The 16511-nt window shown below is 52.0% G+C and overlaps 1 protein-coding gene across 4 annotated transcripts in view; it reads left to right on the top strand.

The window, feature by feature from the left end:
• Positions 1–16511, top strand: part of TRAF7 (TNF receptor associated factor 7) — a 30405-nt gene that overhangs the window by 3306 nt on the left and 10588 nt on the right. The window contains exons 2-6 of one of the 4 annotated variants that reach the window (XM_071761451.1): positions 7875–7993; positions 8238–8295; positions 9434–9525; positions 13829–13945; positions 15237–15329. In XM_071761451.1, the coding sequence (XP_071617552.1) occupies positions 7913–7993; positions 8238–8295; positions 9434–9525; positions 13829–13945; positions 15237–15329 (441 nt within the window). In that variant the 5' untranslated portion in view covers positions 7875–7912. Of the gene's footprint in view, positions 1–7874; positions 7994–8177; positions 8296–9433; positions 9526–13409; positions 13527–13828; positions 13946–15236; positions 15330–16511 lie in introns of those variants that run through there. The other 3 variants (XM_071761450.1, XM_071761452.1, XM_071761453.1) reach the window with 3 other exon arrangements.

The following is a 16511-nucleotide window of genomic DNA, read 5'->3' as shown; positions in this document are numbered from 1 at the left end:
CACTCACACACACTCACACACACTCACACACACTCACACACACTCACACACACACTCACACACACTCACACACACTCACACACACTCACACACACTCACACACACTCACACCCCCCGAGCTCGGCAGAGCCATTGTGACCGAGGGCAAAGTCTGCCCGCAGCTCAGGAAGTGCCAGGGCAGCCCGGGGAAGGTGGCATCTTGCCGGGCTCTGCCCCTTGGGACACCCCCTGGTGAGTTTCCCCCAAGGTAAAGCCTTTGCCCTGGGTGCTGGTGTCAGGGCTGTGGCAGCAGTGATCCCCAGAGCCTCCTCCTGAGGGAGGAGCTGGTTTCATCTCCGTGTCCAGAGCTTGGCTGAAGGAGCAGGAGGTACCTGAAACCCTGCCCCAGGAGCTGGAGCTGTGCTGTGCCCAGTTTGTGATCCTTCAGCCAGGATGTGGAGCACCCGAGCGCACAGCCAGGCAGCAAGGGGGTTCTGAGGCTGCCTCTGGTGGTTTCAGAGGTGGGAAATCCTCCAGGTTCTTTAGGTGAAGGGGTGGGCACTGCAGTTTGGGAGGAGAGGTGGTGCCTCTGCCTTCCCTGGGGCAGGAACTGCAGTGCAGGTTTCCTCACCTGGTCCTGGGCTGCTTCTGGCTGGGGGTAAATCTGAGGATTAGTGGAGGTGTCCATGTCCCCTGATTCCTCTCAGAGTTGGGGTTCCTGTGCTTGTTTGGCAAAGGGCAGGAGGACATCACTGCTTTGCTGGTGTGTTGCCCCTCACCTGCTCCCTGGGAAGCAGTGAGTGTGGCTCCCCTGGTTCTTCCCAGCAGCAAAGTCCAGGGCAACCATACAGGAAAAGAGCAGGTGACTGAAATTTACTGGATTGTTTATTGGTGTTTTGGTTTGGTTTTGTTTGGTTTGTTGGTTTTTTGTTGTTGGTTTTTTTTTTTTTTTTTGTGAAGGAGCTGATAGTTTTCAGATGTTTTTTTTAAAGTGGCCTAATTGCAGAGGGCAAGCAAGAACAACACCTCCTGGAGTTTCAGAGCTTTGGAAGGTGTTGAGAGGGGGAGCAGGAGGGTGGAAATGATACTTTGTGCATTTTGAGTAATGATTATGGGCTCAGGTTTCTTATGACTTTAATCTGGAGGAATCCCATAATGTAGGAGGAGTGGTTCAACCTCTCCAGAGCAGTGCAGCCACCCCTAAGGCAAAGCAGCTTGAAAAGCTCTCAGTTCCTCAGCAGTTGAGGAACAAAGAGGAGAAACTTTGGTTGCCTTGGGTCTAGCAGGGAGGCTCCTGGAGAGGAGAAGGCAGCAGGTGAGACAAGCATTCCTCTGGCTTCCTTGGGGGCACGTGGGGCACACTGGCTGCTAAAAACTGAGTGCATTTATTTCTTGGTGTGGGATTCCTTTCCCAAGGCAGCTGAGGGCAGGGTTTTGGACTCTGATAAATGACCAGGGCAGAGCAGGGTGAGGATAACCCATTGGTTTCTGGTTTTCATGGCCACCTTCTCCAAGTTCCCCACCATCAACGTGGGACTTGACTGCTCAGAGGAACCAAGTGTCACTTGGCAGTTCCACTGCTCCCTCTTCATTCAGTGTCCTCACTTCTCACCCTGGAGAAGCCTCCTCAGCAGTGGCTCCTCCAGCCTGAGGGGGAACCATGGAGCTCCACCTTCTGCTTCCTGTCTGCTGACTCTGAGATGTCTGTCTTGATGATGCTCGTGCTTACAGGTCAGACCAGATGCTGACACTCCTCCTCACACTGCTCTTGGAGCCTTCATAATGCAGCTTGCACACCCCTCTGAAATGAGTGCCACTTCCAGCAGACACTGCCTGGGAAAGCCAGGGTTAGGGTTAGGATTAGGGTTAGGGTTAGGGTTAGGATTAGGGTTACCAGCTCTGCTGTGGGTGTCTCTGGAAGAGCTGGCATTTGGGCTGATGACCTCACTGGTGCTTTGGTCTCAGTTGTTCCCTTGCAGGTTGCTGTGAGCTGGGGGTGTTGAGGCTGGAGAAGAGGAGGCTCAGGGGAGACCTCATCACTCTCTCCAACTCCCTGAAAGGAGGTTGGAGCCAGGGGGGGGTTGGGCTCTTTTCCCAGGCAACTCTCAGCAAGACAAGAGGGCATGGGCTTAAGAATTTTTTCCTAATATCCAACCTAAACCTCCCCTGGCAGAGCTCCAGCTCTGCCAGGGGAGGTTTAGGTTGGATATTAGGAAGGAATTCTTTGCAGAGAGGGTGCTCAGGCATTGGAATGGGCTGCCCAGGGAAGGGGTGGATTCTCCATCCCTGGAGATATTTCAAAAGAGCCTGGATGTGGCACTCAGTGCCATGGGCTGGGAACCACGGGGGGAGTGGAGCAAGGGTTGGACTTGATGAGCTCTGAGCTCCCTTCCAACCCAGCCAGTTCTAGGATTCTATGATTCTATGACAGAAGGTGTGTGCAACACCTTGGGGCTGCAGAAGGAGGAGGTGGACAGAGCCTGCCCCCCAGGACTGGGTTTTCCAACCCTGGAACCTCCCCCCGAGGAGCCCTGGCTGTGGGAGATCTTGGGATGGAGCAGAGGAAGGGGTGCAGCCCCCAACCCCATGGCCCTCCTCTTGGCACCTGCATCCTTTGCCATTCCCTTGGCCATTCCTGGGCTGCTGGAGCAGCACGGGGGGCACTTGGCAGAGCATTTCCCCAGGGATATGTGACCCTTCCCGTGTTGTAGGAAGAGCAGATCTCTTGCTGATCCTCTTGGCCTCTGCAGTGAAGACAAAGACAGCTCCTGGTGGTTGGATTTTTCCTTGCCTGGGGTACCAAAGTAGGATATTTAAGGGTTGTCTTTTCTCCAAGTCTCAGAAACCTGAGTTGATCCCTGTGGTGTGCTGAGTCCTCCCCTTCCCCTCCCTCACATCTGGTTGCTGTCAGCTGGGGGATTTAGCAAACAGCAGGTCCCCACAGTTTCCTTTTTCCTGGGTGGATTTCCCCACCCCCCTCTTTGGTTTTTTTTTGTTTTTTTTTACTGTCAAAACCACAAAAGTTGCTTGCAAAATAATAATAATAAACCCAACTGTAGGCAAGGAGCCTCTGGATCAGAGGTGAGTTCCCAAGCTGATCTCCAGATATCTGGGTCCAGGGCAGCCCTGTGCTGTTGGTTCTTTCAACAAATCTTGTCTTTTCAGAGCAGAGGGAACCTGCCCACCCACTGCAGGTGTCAGGCTGCCCCCCCAGCCCTTTTTGCTGTAAAGCCAAGCCTGACCCTGGAGAGTCCTGAGCCAGAAAATCGGGAGAATATTTCCAGCATGAGGGTTCTTGACCTGCTGAAGATGCTCGGGGGGGTTTCTGGAGCCCCTTTGTGTTTGGTCATCTGTGAAGGACTTAACAGCCCAAAGGATTTTGTGCATTTCCAGTCAATCTTGGGTTTTTCTTCTTGGGTCACAGAGCACACGTGTTTCATATCAGGAGATGTCTGCTCCTTTCCCTGTGCTGTGTCCTCTGCCTCCTCAGGCTGTGGTTCTGCCCAGAGCCTGCAGCCTGGGGAGCTCTGGCTGCAGTCACAGCAGGGCCAGGAGCCCAGGGAGGGTCCCCAGCCCCAGGGGAGCAGAGGAGGGGGTAGCTGGCCAGGCTCAGGTACCAAGCTGAGGGGCAGAGAGCTGGTGGATTTGTTTCCAAGGAGCTGGTGTCAGTGCTGACAACCCCAGCTCTTTTCTGTCTCCTTTTAACTTCTTTGATGTCAGTTGAAAAAGCCCTTTCTCAGTACCTCTTGGAAGATGACTGGAGATGTGAAGGAGCTGCCAGGCAGTGTTCTAGAGAGGTGTTTGCTGGGTTGAAATGCTTCCTATATATGGTGGTTGCAGAGATTTGGGCTGAAATCAGATATTCCTGTGGTGGCTGATGTTCCACTCAACATTTTTTCCATTGCTCACATTCCTCTGGTTTCTCTTCAGAGCAGACATGAAGCAGTTTCCCTGCTGCTGCCTGCAGGTAGGTAGCTCAGCCAAGCTGCAGAGCACAGGACCTGCTTGGCAAACAGTGAGTGGGAAATCCCTCTATTCCAGCCCTCATTCCTCTCTTTGTTCTGGATTTACCCCAGATCTGTGGAAGCTGGGAGGTGTTTTGCATCCATTTCAGTGAGGCTTTGGGAGGGGGTGAAGCCTTAGTGCCTCTGAGCCCCAAGTGGTTCTGTGGTCTCTGGGCCACCCTGAGAGCTGCCCCAGGGGCCACCTCTGAGCCCACAGAGACATTCTGCAGGCAGTTCTGTACAGGGCTGTGCTCCTCCTGGGCTGAGCTCACTGACTGCAGCAGCACAGGTGCCTCTGTCACTCTCTGGGGGACTCAGATGTTGGTTGTGCTCTCTCCTTGGGCTGCACAGTGAGTGCTTTCCCGTTGCTTTTTGCTTTTTGGGGTTTTTTTTTTGGGTCTCCACCTGTTGTGTTTGAAGGCTGCACAAGCCCTGAAGATGAGAAGGGGGTGGAACTTGTGCCTGAGTCTCCAGACAGCCCACAGCCCATCCATAGGGATTGGCTCCCCTCTCTTTCCACCTGGGAATTCTTTTCCCCCTGCGCTGTTTGCCTTGAAACCCAGCAGGAATATTTTCTGTGCCAGGTTCACTTGGTGCTTTCAGGACTGGTGGGGTGGGAGCCTGACCCCTCCTTTGTGAGCAGGGCAGGACTCTGGATTTGGGTGGGTGCTGCAGGGAACTTACAGCAATTTTACAGGAATTTACAGCCCTCCTGAAAAGTGAGTCCCTCATCCCTCCCTAACCTGGGAGGAGGATGGTGCTGCAGCCCTTCTCCTGAGGACCCTTAGACATGGGGAAGCTGTAGAAGGGGGGATTGGGGGGGTAGCTGTGGGTTATTAGATGTGGGGTAACACAGCCTGGGGACAGGAGATCACAGCAGTGTGGCACATCACTCACTGAGCTCCCTGTGGTGTCTTGGTTGTGAGCTCTGCATCACCTGGGGCCCCACTCCTGGGGTCTCCCATCATCAGGTGCTGCACAAACACCCAGAGATCATAGAATCCTAGAATGGGTTGGAAGGGAGCTCAGAGCTCATCAAGTCCAACCCTTGCTCCACTCCCCCCGTGGTTCCCAGCCCATGGCACTGAGTGCCACATCCAGGCTCTTTGGAAATATCTCCAGGGATGGAGAATCCACCCCTTCCCTGGGCAGCCCATTCCAATGGCTGAGCACCCTCTCCAGAAAGAAATTCTTTCTAATGTCCAACCTAAACCTCCCCTGGCACAACTTGAGACCTCTTGTGCCCTCTTGTCTTGCTGAGAGTTGCCTGGGAAAAGAGCCCAACCCCCCCCTGGCTCCAACCTCCTTTCAGGGAGTTGGAGAGAGTGATGAGGTCTCCCCTGAGCCTCCTCTTCTCCAGCCTCAACACCCCCAGCTCCCTCAGCCTCTCCTCATAGGATCTGTGCTCCAGTCCCTTCCCCAGCCCAGTTGCCTCCTTTGGACCTGCTCCAGCACCTCAATCTCCTTCCTGAGCTGAGGGGCCCAGAACTGGACACAGGACTCAAGCTGTGGCCTCCCCAGGGCTGAGCACAGGGGCAGAATCCCTTCCCTGGACCTGCTGGCCACGCTGTTCCTGAGCCAGCCCAGGATGCCATTGGCCTTCTTGGCCACCTGGGCACACTGCTGGCTCCTGTTCTGCTTCCTTTAGATATTTAGGTTTTCTCTGCAGGTTGTGCAGAAGAGGGGAACCAAAGAGACTTGAGCAGGGAGGAAGCAGAGCACCCCAGGGAACTCTGAGGGGCTGAGTGGGGCTCAGATCTCCTGGGGTCACATCCAGTCACCACCCTCCTGGTGCCTCCCCCTGTCCCTGCTCCAAGGGACCACTGAAAGGAGGGAAAGGCCCCGGGTGGGCAGTGCCAAACACCTCCCTTGCTGGAGCCCAGCTGGAAATGGTGCAGCAGCACAGCTCTGCTTCATCCCTGCTGTTCTTGAGACAGCTCCAGCAGCTCTGCTCAGCATCTCCTCAGGGATCTGGCATTTGCAAACAGCCAGGACAGTGCTTTCAGATGGGTGGAAAACATTTTCCAGATCCCTGTTTATAAGACAGTCTTGGGTTCGTTGTGAGGTTTTTTTTGTGGGGTTTTTTTAAGGTTTTTGTTAAGTTGTTTTGGTTGGGTTTGTTTGTTTGTTTGTTTTAGACTGTACTTTTTTTTTTTTTTTTTTTTTTTTTTTTTTTTTTTTTTGAGTTTAGACCTTCAGAGTGATTCCATGGCCTGTGCTGCTGCTGGCAGCTGGCTGCCTGGCAGCTCTCCCACCAAGAACTGCAGCAATCCACCTGAAGTGCTGTGTCAGGCATGGCTGAGCCCCTGGCTGTCAGCAGAGCTTTGGCTGAGGACATCTTGAGCATTGCCTTTGCAGGCTGTAAAACAAGAGGTAGGACACAGCAGCCCTGGGCACAGGCAGATTCATTTTCCTACCTGTAAAGCAGTGAAATCCCAGTGGTTTCTTGATAAAGACCTTGGAGACTTTAGGACATGTCAGTCTGAGAGGAGAGAACCAACTGGTAGGAGCATCCAGGTCACTTCACCTCCCAGAAGTTGGGAAGCAGCAGCAGCAGCAGGAAGGGGAAAGCTTGGCCAGGAGCTGACACAGGTCTGTGAGGCACCAGGAGCTCTGCCTGGGCTGGTTGCAGGAACCTGCTGGGTGTTTCTTAGCTTCTCACTGGTTTTTTGCTCCTGTCCTGTAGGGAAGGATTTTGGTTCTGCCTTAGCAAAGAGTTTTTGGGCTCACTGCAGAGGTGTGTTGAGCCCTGGGACCCCAGTGCTGGCAGCAGCAGTGCCCAGGGCTTGGCTGCACCTCGGAGAGAAAAGGGTCTGTGTGTCAGGGTCCATCCTGAGCAGTTTATTCCTGGAGCATCCAGGGGCTGTGTCTCCTTGGGAGGCTGGGACAGCAGGGTGCAAAGAGCTGCTTTCAGCTGCTGGGATGAAAGGGCAGCTCAGTGTCCTGCTGGAACTTTGCCTTCTCTGATGGAAGCTTCTGCTCAAGCCAGAAACACCTCTGTAGGGTGGGAGAGAGGAGGTGCAGCCTCTTCCTATGGGTTCCCTGGCTCTGAAGGAGGCTCCCAGAGAGCATCTTGTCAGATTTGGTGCCCTGAAGCCAGCATCAGGTTTCAAGGGAGGTTAAAAAAAGCAAAATCCCTGTGTTTCTGCAGATTGTTATTGTGTAATGTTTGACTTTGCAAACTGGAACCTAATAAACAATGGTGTTATCAACAGAGGGATTGAACCAAGCCCCTCTGCTGACTTTGGGGAGAGGGTTTGTCCTTCTGGGTGATGGTGGTGACTTTGCTGATTTTTCTGAGTGTGAGATCCAGACTCACAAGTGTGTAACTTGAAGTGAGGTTTCTTCCCTGGTTTTCTTGACCTCATAGCTCAGACTGTGCTGGAAAGGGTTCCTTTAATGCAAATATAACTACATCAAATGTGGGATTTTTGCTTTCTGATAAGGCCTAATCCTGGCTTTTGAGTTCAGCAGTACAGCCCAGGATTTCTGAATTAAATAGCAAAATTCCCATCGAGTTCATCCCCAGACCAGGATGAGACCTGTGCTGTGAGACCTTTTGAAAACGAGACTGCCTCAAGTTGTGTGTGTGCAGGGAAGTCATGTGCTTGTAAAACAGTTGAACACTTGTAAAACCAGCTAATGATTATGGGTATTCCAGTATTTGGGTGATTAAGGAGGTATTTGAGAAGATAATCTCATTTTAGAAAACGCAGAACACTCATCCAGGAAAGATTTGAAGGAAACCTGACTTTGACCTTGCCACTTGCTTCCGAAAATCCAGATTTATGTAAGCTTAGGTAAATACTCAGTTAATGCTGCAGGAGATTGTTCTTTGAGCTGAGGAAAACATGCACAATGAACCCACCACTCTTCTGTCTCCTTCCACAGAGCCAGCTCCCCATGACTAACAAATGCTGGCCTAGATTATGAGCTCAAACAAGAACGCTCGCTACAATCGTTTCTCCAGTGGCACAACCAACATCACTACTGCTGAAAATACCAACGGGGTAAGGCTGGCTCCTGGGGGCAGAGGACAAGGGCTAGGGCTGCTTCTGCTGGGTCTCACCCTTTCCTTTCCAAAGCCACCTTTGGTTTTTTCAAAATAATTGTGCTTTCTCGCCTCTTAAAAAACGCCGATACCCACGGATAAAAGTTGGGCAATAGCTGTGTGCCTTTTTTCCACCCGTTCAGGGCAGGTGGCAAGCCTTGCTGCTGTGGTACACACTGACTTGGGTTTTGTCCCTGTTTCAGACAAGAATGGAAACAACTTTTGGGCCAGCCTACTCTGCTGTGACAACCATCACAAAAGGTGAGTGCGTTTCCTGCACAGAGCTGCTCCTCAAAGCACTGTGTGTGACTCCTGCCAGTTTTGTTGTTGTTCTGCAGCATGGAGCTGGTGGGAGAATCACTCTGCTCATTACAGACAGGTGCTGAGGTGGTGGTTTTGCTATTATGCAGCCTGAGTGTTATTTAATCATGGCATCTGATCACCAGGGGGGATGGAAATGTGCTTGCGTGGATATGTTCTCCCTTTAGGCAGACTTTACAGTATGACTGGGAAGCCCTTGCTGAAATTAGGGTAATACAAAAGGGGGTGAAACAGAGCTCTGTCCCAAATCTTATTTATCTGACTTCTCATGCAATTGTTACCAGCTCTGAAAATTCCCATCTTCACTCTCTGCCTGGCTCTGAGTCACTTTGGTAAAAGCTCTGTGGCCATTTTTAACTCAGGCAGGAGGGGCTGCAAGTGTAGCTGCTCTTTTAAAATTCTTATGCTCTGTTCCTCAAAGCCCAGCAGGTGAGGAATCTGAGCCCTGATGCTTGGTGTGAATGTAGGAAGATCTCTGGTTTCAGTTTGGAATCAAAATTTCCTTACTTCAGTAAAGATAAACTAAGGCATTTGACACTCATTTAGATAAGGAGATTATCTGCAGGGGGAAGTGTTTGGGTTTTGTGTTGCTGTTTGAAGTGTTTGTCCTGTACATTTGTACAGGACTCTGGACTCTAGATGGTTTGGGGCTCTGAATATTTACATTAAAAAATGGATGTCAGTAATAGGATCTTCATACCAATAACTCCAATTTAATTTAGCCTGCTTCTCTTGTGCTTCAAGAACATCCAGGCCTCCCTTGATCGAAACAATTTTTCTTGATGGGTGAAATATGTGGGGGTATAACATTTCCTTTTAATGGTATTTGGAAGCTGTGGACCTGATAGAATATTATCTGTGCTCTTTTCTGGGCAAGCCCCCTCTGAGAGGCCACACGAGTCTTAGCAAACACAAAAAAATGAGATTGTTCTGCCAGCACTGATATGCTCAGGTCAACAACTGGAGCTGGGGAATCCCTGCTCTTTTCCTTTATCAGGAAACACAGCTGCAGAGACTGACCTGCAGCTCGGAATGGTTACTGAGGAGCCTAAATGCTTGCCTTTTTTTTGATTTAAAGCTGATGGGACCAGTACTTTTAAACAGCACCGTCGGACCCCCTCCTCCTCCAGCACACTCCCCTACTCCCCACGAGATGAGGACGATGGCATGGTAGGTGTTGCCAGGCCCCTGCTGCCTGGTTTACCTGGTGATATGTTAAAAGAGAGACAGCTGGTGCTCCTCTGGACTTTCCTGCCTCCCTCACCATTCCCATCTGCTGCCTGATGCAGGATCAGCCTCAGCATTCCCTGGCTGCTCCCAGGGCTGGTGCAGTGGGGAAGCAGAGGCTGCTTCTGAGCCAGGGCATTAGGCTGGCACTGCTCATCCTCATTTTCAGGCTGCTTCAAAATGGTAACTGGTTCCCAAGCCCAGGAGCTTCCCAGCTCCCACAGAGCTAGCAGTGAGGGTGCAGCTGCCTCCTGATGGGAACAGTGTGTGCTGGGTCTGCCTTGCTCAGGAGAAAATGGAGCTCCTGTTGGGAGTGTTGGATGGACCATCCAGCAGCACATCTGGCCCTGCACTTATGAGCAGAAAAATCCATTCCTCTTTCCACCTCCAGATGGGGCTTCTGACTCTATGGAGCTATTTTGAAACCTGCAGAGTTGATGTCAGACACCACAAACTGCTCCACTCCTGGGGACTGCATCATCAGGGTCTTCTCACACAAACCATTCCCGTGTCTCTCCCAATATCTGTGCAGAAGAGCAACTCCCAATTTTGTACCCAGTTTCCTCATTCATCACACTCTTTCCAAGTAAATTCTTTTTGGGGAATCTAGTGAACCACCAGGCCTCAGGGTTAGCTGAGCTGCTCAAAGAATCAGCTCAATCAATCACATCAAGAACAGCAACAGCAAAGCAAATATCAGTGAATGATCAGATAACTCCAAGTCCTTGATCTTCTCCTGTCCCTCCTACTCCAGCCACATCTCAGAGCCACAAGTTCCTGTTTAGATTTAAGCATGTGAGCAGAGGAGAAAGTCAGTCTAGAGTTTGTCACGTTCTGAGAGCCAGGGGGAAAGGGCTCAGTGCTGCTGCTGCAGTCAGGCTCTGGCAGAGACTGAGGTCAGCAACAGTATGGAGCTACAGCACTCCTAAAAACAAATTTGACACCAGATTGCAAAGAGCTTTACTGTCAGCATCCTATAAAGTTCCTTCTGTTGCTCAGAGCTCTTGCTGTGTTTTATGTGAGCCCATGTTTGTTTTTTCAAAAAAATCCTTTGAACGTTTGCCTTGTGTCCTTGGCAAGTGCAGCTCTGCCTCACATCCCTGACCCTGTGGCTCTGGGCCACCTTTCCAGGAAGCCTTTGGCTGTCAGCACTGAGCCTGGGGGTGAGTGCTGTGCATACTGCACCCTTGTCACAAACTCTGCAGTTCTCAGAGCACAGGTGAGGATTTTTCCAGAGGAGCAGGGGGTGCTGAGAGCTTTCCATTATTGCCATGTCTGCTGGAGGAGCTCCCTGGCTCCTTGGAATGCTGCAGGGTGGCAAACTGAGGTGTGCAGCCAAGGATGGGAGAGATCTCTCCCAGGACCTGGCCTCTGTCCTCTTGCATGGTCTCAGCCCACTTTCCCTGAAGTGCTGAATATTCATGTGCAAAACCAGCAAGAAGGTTGATGAGTGGTTGAGGAAGCAGCCCCTGCAGCCCTTGGTGCCAGCACACCAGAAGTGCCCCAGCCCTGCTCTGCCTGCTGCTCCAGACCAACTCTCCCTGCCTTGCTAGGACACTTCCTCTGCTTTGTCAAGAAATAATCTGGGATTTCCCTTCCTCATTGCTAAGTTTCCCCTTATCCAGAAGCTGGCAAGGGCTTGTCATCTGTCAGAGAGGCAGCTGGAGAGGAGTCAGAGCCCTCCTGTGACCTCCACCACTCCTTTTTCTTTCTTTTTAAAGCTTCTGTTAGTGAAAGCAAAAGCAGAGCAGTGTGTTCTGTGTGCAGGGCAGGGATTATTGAGCAGCTGCTGTCATCTTTACTGGAAACAGTGGCACGGGTTCCCAGCCTTGCTGTGCCTGCAGGGAATGGGAATGAGGACTGTGCTAGAGCCTTCATGGGGAGGCTGCTTTTCAAGCTGATGTGAGAGGAACTCCACTTAAAGATCACACTTCAGTATTAGGGCAGATGTACAGTAATGAATGGAGAGCTGAGTTGTTGCCTCAGTTGTTTACAGGGAGCTTCACCCCATAATCAGAGGCTGGACTGAGTTACCAGCCAGCCATCAGCTCTCCATCTCCATCAAGAGGTGTTTGAGCACTCCACCCTTGGGTTTGAAGATGGATTGGGTGTCCAGTGCAGAAATAGCCCTGGCACAGCTGTAGGGAGGTGGGACCCTTCTGACTGATCCTCCCAAATCCAAGCCTGGCTGAAGCAAAGCTCAGTCTGAATTGCCAGGCTGGGAGTGGGAAGCAGTGCAGCAACCAACCCTGCAGAGCTGAGCTCTCACTCCTCAGCTTTGTTTGCTTGGCAGAAAAAAAAGGCTGCAGGTCCCTAGAGGGGTGCTAAGCACCAGCACACACCTCTGCCCTTCCCCACTGAAGTGACCTCTCTCAGCACATCATTTTCCCTCCTGTAGTTTCCACCTGCATTAACCCAGCCAGGGCACAGGGAGCTGAGCCCCTGCTGCTGCCCAAGCCAAGTCATCTCTCATGGCCCTGCCTCCTGGAATGGCTCTTGGGCTCCAGTCCCCTTCCTCTCCATCAGTGAGTGACACTTGATCAAACTGCCTCCAGCACCTGCCTTTGCTGCCCTGATCTCTCTGTCCCTCCCAGAAGGGGAGCTATGTGCAATCCTTCTTGTTATTTTCATGATTTCTCTTAGTAGTGGAGGAAACTAATAAAATTAATGGATATACATAAAACTGATTTACCTGTTGTAAACGTTCCTCCTCAAGCTTTGCATATTTAGCCTATAAATATGCCTTCTTTAAGAAAAAAAGAGCTTTATGCTTTGGACCCTAAGCAGGTGCAGCATTTTTTAGTTCCTAGGATGATAAAAATTAAGCAGCAGAGCAGTGTGGAGGACAGCAGGATCCTGGTCTGCTCCTCTTCTGCAGCCCAGCAAGGACTCAGCACTCAGGCTGCTGGATGAGCTGTCTCAGGGAGACAGTGGTCCCCAAAGCTCATCTTCCACCTGAATTTCCTGACTGCCCCCCTGGGCTCTAACAGTCCTTTTGTCTGCCCTTGCTCTGACACTTTCACCCAGGGCAAGCACACAAAATGGGGTTCAGACTGAGGAGGAGGGAAAATTTGCTTTGTCTGCTGAGGTCAGGCAGGACAAGACCCCAGGCAGAAGGGTCTCATCTCTGCAGCTTTACCTGTTCCAGCCCAGCAGTGCCAGGCTTGACCTGATGCAGGGCCAGGGAGAGTTCCACTCCAAGTGGGCAGCAGGAGCAGCCATCTCCAGAGCTCCAGCCATCTCCAGAGCTCCAGCCATCTCCAGAGCTCCAGCCAGCTCCTCTGGGGGGCTGTGCCTGCCCCTGGAGGGGTGGTACCTGCAGGTACAGGCAGCCCGGGCATCTCCTGATGCTGAGCATCTGAAGCTGACAGCTTTGTCCCACCAGTTCTCTGGCAGCTCCTCCGTTCTGCTTCTTGGAGACTTCTGTTCCTTCTCTGTGCTTTTCCCAGCCTGCCAGCAGCACCTCTTCCAGATGAACCCAGCAGGACCAGCTGTCCCACCCCCCCAGATCCAGTCACCCCGTGGGCTGAACGAAGCGCCTGCACTTTGGCTCTGCTGCCAGATTGCATCTTGGCTGCTGGAGGTTGATCTCCCACCCTTAGGGACGTGCTGCTGGTGACTTCTCCAGCAGCAGCAGCCTTCCCTCAAACCCGAGCCCAAGGCTGCCAGAACCAGTGGGGTTTTTCTTGCTTGGTGCAGGGGATGTGCTCTGAGCTCTCCCCTCCCGAGCAGGAAGCGGCAGAGCCAGGCTGTGACTGAATTGAATAGAAGGAAGTCTCCACTCTTACGTAAAGAAATTTGGCAGAAGCTAAAGAGTGAAACAACAAGTGCTGCTGCAGAGATTGCAGGACTTGCAGGAGGCAATGGCTGGCTCGGGGGGGAGGTTTACAAAGCTCTCCATGGAGGATTAATTCTTCCAAACCGTTGCTGTGGGGGTGCACGCAGTGAGTACCTGAGCGAGTGCACCTCTGGGGAAGTGATGTGCCTGGGGTCGGGGTGTCAGGTTGGCTCAGGGGCTCAGAGCTCCCTGCTGCCTCTCCTCCCTCTGCCACTTTCCCAGCTCCCAGGTCTGACTGAGTGCTGGGAGCCACTCAGTGAGGGGGATGAGCAAAGGGAGCAGCTGAGTTTTCCCGGAGGAGGGGGGCGGGGGGTGTGTGGAACTGAACTCGGAGTCTCTGTGCAGAGGGTTTTGAAGGGGGGGGGAATTATTTGCAATAACAAGAAGTGTTTTCTTGTCTCTTTGAAGCCTCCCATCAGCACTCCACGCCGCTCCGACTCTGCCATCTCCGTCCGTTCCTTGCACTCCGAGTCCAACATGTCCCTGCGCTCCACCTTCTCACTGCATGAGGAAGAGGAGGAGCCAGTAGGTATTTGGGGTTGTCTCAAGGAGCAGTGTTAGGGAGTTCAGTGTCAAAAGAGCAGCTTCGTGGACTCTCCTGAGCACATAGAGCTGTCACGGGCAGATTTTTGTGATGTCAGGCAGCTAGAAGCCTGGCTGTCAGGACTCCTGGGTTTAATTTTATTTCCAGCCCTGACTTCTGCAAGTTGTTTTGCTTCCTTGTCTACCATTTCCCTACAAATGTAAAGAGAGAGAGTGGTGAGGCTTTGGTGCTTCTCAGAAAAACCCTAAGTCTTTGCAAAGGCAGGTGTGGTTCTCTGGCCCTGGGGGTTACAGGTCTTCAGGCTGGTAGAGCCCCAGGAGCAGGACTAATGCAATTCCCCACTGATTCAGAGCCCCATCCTGCATTTAGGGCTGTGTGGCACCCCACTGATGTGTTTGTAAGCCCCAGGAGGGTGCAGGGTGTCCACATGTGACTCTCGTTGGGGACACACACACTTTTAAGCTGAGCTGAGCTTGTAACCCAGTAACTAACCCCAGACTGGATGCCTAAAAGGTCAGGCAGCATTTTGCCCTGGACCTGGGATAAAAGTGTGTGTTTCATGTTTAGGAACCCAGGGGGTTGTGTTTGCAGTTCTGAAAGCAGCACGGGATGGAGAAGATGGATCCAACTGCAGTGCTGGATTTGAAATGCTCTGAAATGTGAAGCCCTGCTCGGGGGAGGAGCAGAGATGCTGTCTCCAGCAGGACGTGCTCAGAGCCCATGCTCCAGCAGTCTTGGTTGCTAAACAAAACAGCAGAGATTGGCCCATTGCTGCAGAAACAACATTGTTTCTGCTTCAAAAGAGAAAAGAAAGAGCCCTTTCTCCAGGATGTTTCAAAAACACAAAAGGGCGAGCTGGTTAAAAATTTATGTTTTTAAACTTCAGGCTTAGTGGAGAGGATGTTTTTGACAAGGCACTGCTAGGTCCAGCAAAAGGTAGCAGGCAGCTCACCCAGGTCTGGTGACTTGAGTCACTCTGGCAAAGAAATTGGTCTCTGCAGTTTGCTGTTGGGTCCTGGTCTTGCTACACGTTGGTGGCCCCCAGTTTGTGGTGAGCTGAGGGTCTCCCAGCCATTCCCAAGTTCCTTCTTCCCCTGCCTCTTACAGCTCAGCAGAGCCAGGCAAGAGTTTATTTCAAGCTGATGAAATCCCTGCCCTGTGCCCCAGGCTCCCCACTGAAGAGGTTTTTTTGTCCCTCCTGCAGGGCTGGAGGCTCTTGCACTTGGCCTAATGGTTTGTGCTCTCTCTGTTCTGTTCTCTCCTGCTCTCCAGGAGCCACTGGTGTTTGCTGAACAGCCCTCTGTGAAGCTGTGCTGCCAGCTCTGCTGCAGTGTGTTTAAGGACCCAGTCATCACAACCTGTGGGGTAAGGCACTGCCCTTCCAAGCCATGAGCATGGGCTCCACACAGGTGTCCTGTGTCACCTGCAGGGAAGCCCTGACTGTCCCCAGGCTCTGTCAGCCTGAATGAGCAATGACCCAGCCCTTGAGGGGATGCCCAGCCAGCACAGGAGCAGATTTCCCCCCTGACCCAGCCTGCAGTGGGGTGTGTGGGGTGCTCTGCAATCACTGGGGCTTGCTTAAAATTGTGCTGCTTTTTCCCAGGAGAGCTGTGCCATCAGCCACGCTCAGTCTCCCTGCTGTGGCTCCAAGTGAGGTCTGAAACTCCTCCTTCCTCATCTTGAAGGGCTCTGCAGAGTGCTGCTGCCTCCTGGGCACATCAGGGGCTGCTGCTCTTCAGTCATGATGGAAGCATTTCTTATAGAACAGGAATGGCTTGAAGCTTCATTTAGTTAATGCTTGCAAAGAGATTTGAGATCCTCTAATGAGAGGCACAGAGTATTGCAGATATCCTCCTGTATTCCATTTCACTGGGATCTAATGGAAACTGTGTATTATTCCTGCTTCTGTGCTACATGTGCAGAAAGATGGCTTTGTGACAGGGCTCTCTAATGCTCCTGACGTGCTTCTGCTTGCTAGGATGGAGCTGTAGAACAGAAGCAGAGGGCAGGGCTGCTGATTGCAGTGAGGGTGCTGTCCTCAAAGCTGCTGGGAGTCTCTGCACTTGTGCTGCACCATTTCAGTGAGCAGCACTTCATGGGGACACTGAGATTTACTGGTTAATATGGAGAAAAATTCTGCTGCAGGAAGCAGGCTGGCTTTATTCAGAGTCCTGGTCTGGCAGCTCTGGAGGGAGCAGCAGGCAGCTGTGCAGGGCAGGAAAAGGCTGCCTGAGCAGGGCAGCAGATAAGAGCTCTGGAGAGTGACTTGCAGCCTCTCCAGCACTGCTGCCAAGTGCTGGCCCTGTGGCAGGGGATGTGGCTGAGGGGGTCCCAGGGAACCCACAGGGCAAGTTCAGGACCAGTGAAATGCTGCTGCCTTTGTTCCTGTCTTTATATTCATTTGCTGTTTTATCAAGTTGAATTGTTACCATACATTTCTCTGGTGAGAATGGGGAGACAGAGAGGTATTTGAAGTGGAAAAATTTACAGTGCATGCCTTAAAAAACAGCTGCTCCTGACAACAGGACAGCTTCAGCTATGATAGAA

Source organism: Heliangelus exortis, chromosome 17, assembly GCF_036169615.1.
Source record: "Heliangelus exortis chromosome 17, bHelExo1.hap1, whole genome shotgun sequence".
Classification (NCBI taxonomy): Eukaryota; Metazoa; Chordata; class Aves; order Apodiformes; family Trochilidae; genus Heliangelus; species Heliangelus exortis.
The sequence above is the reverse complement of the archived record's forward strand: the minus strand, read 5'-3'. Positions and strand labels throughout refer to the sequence as shown.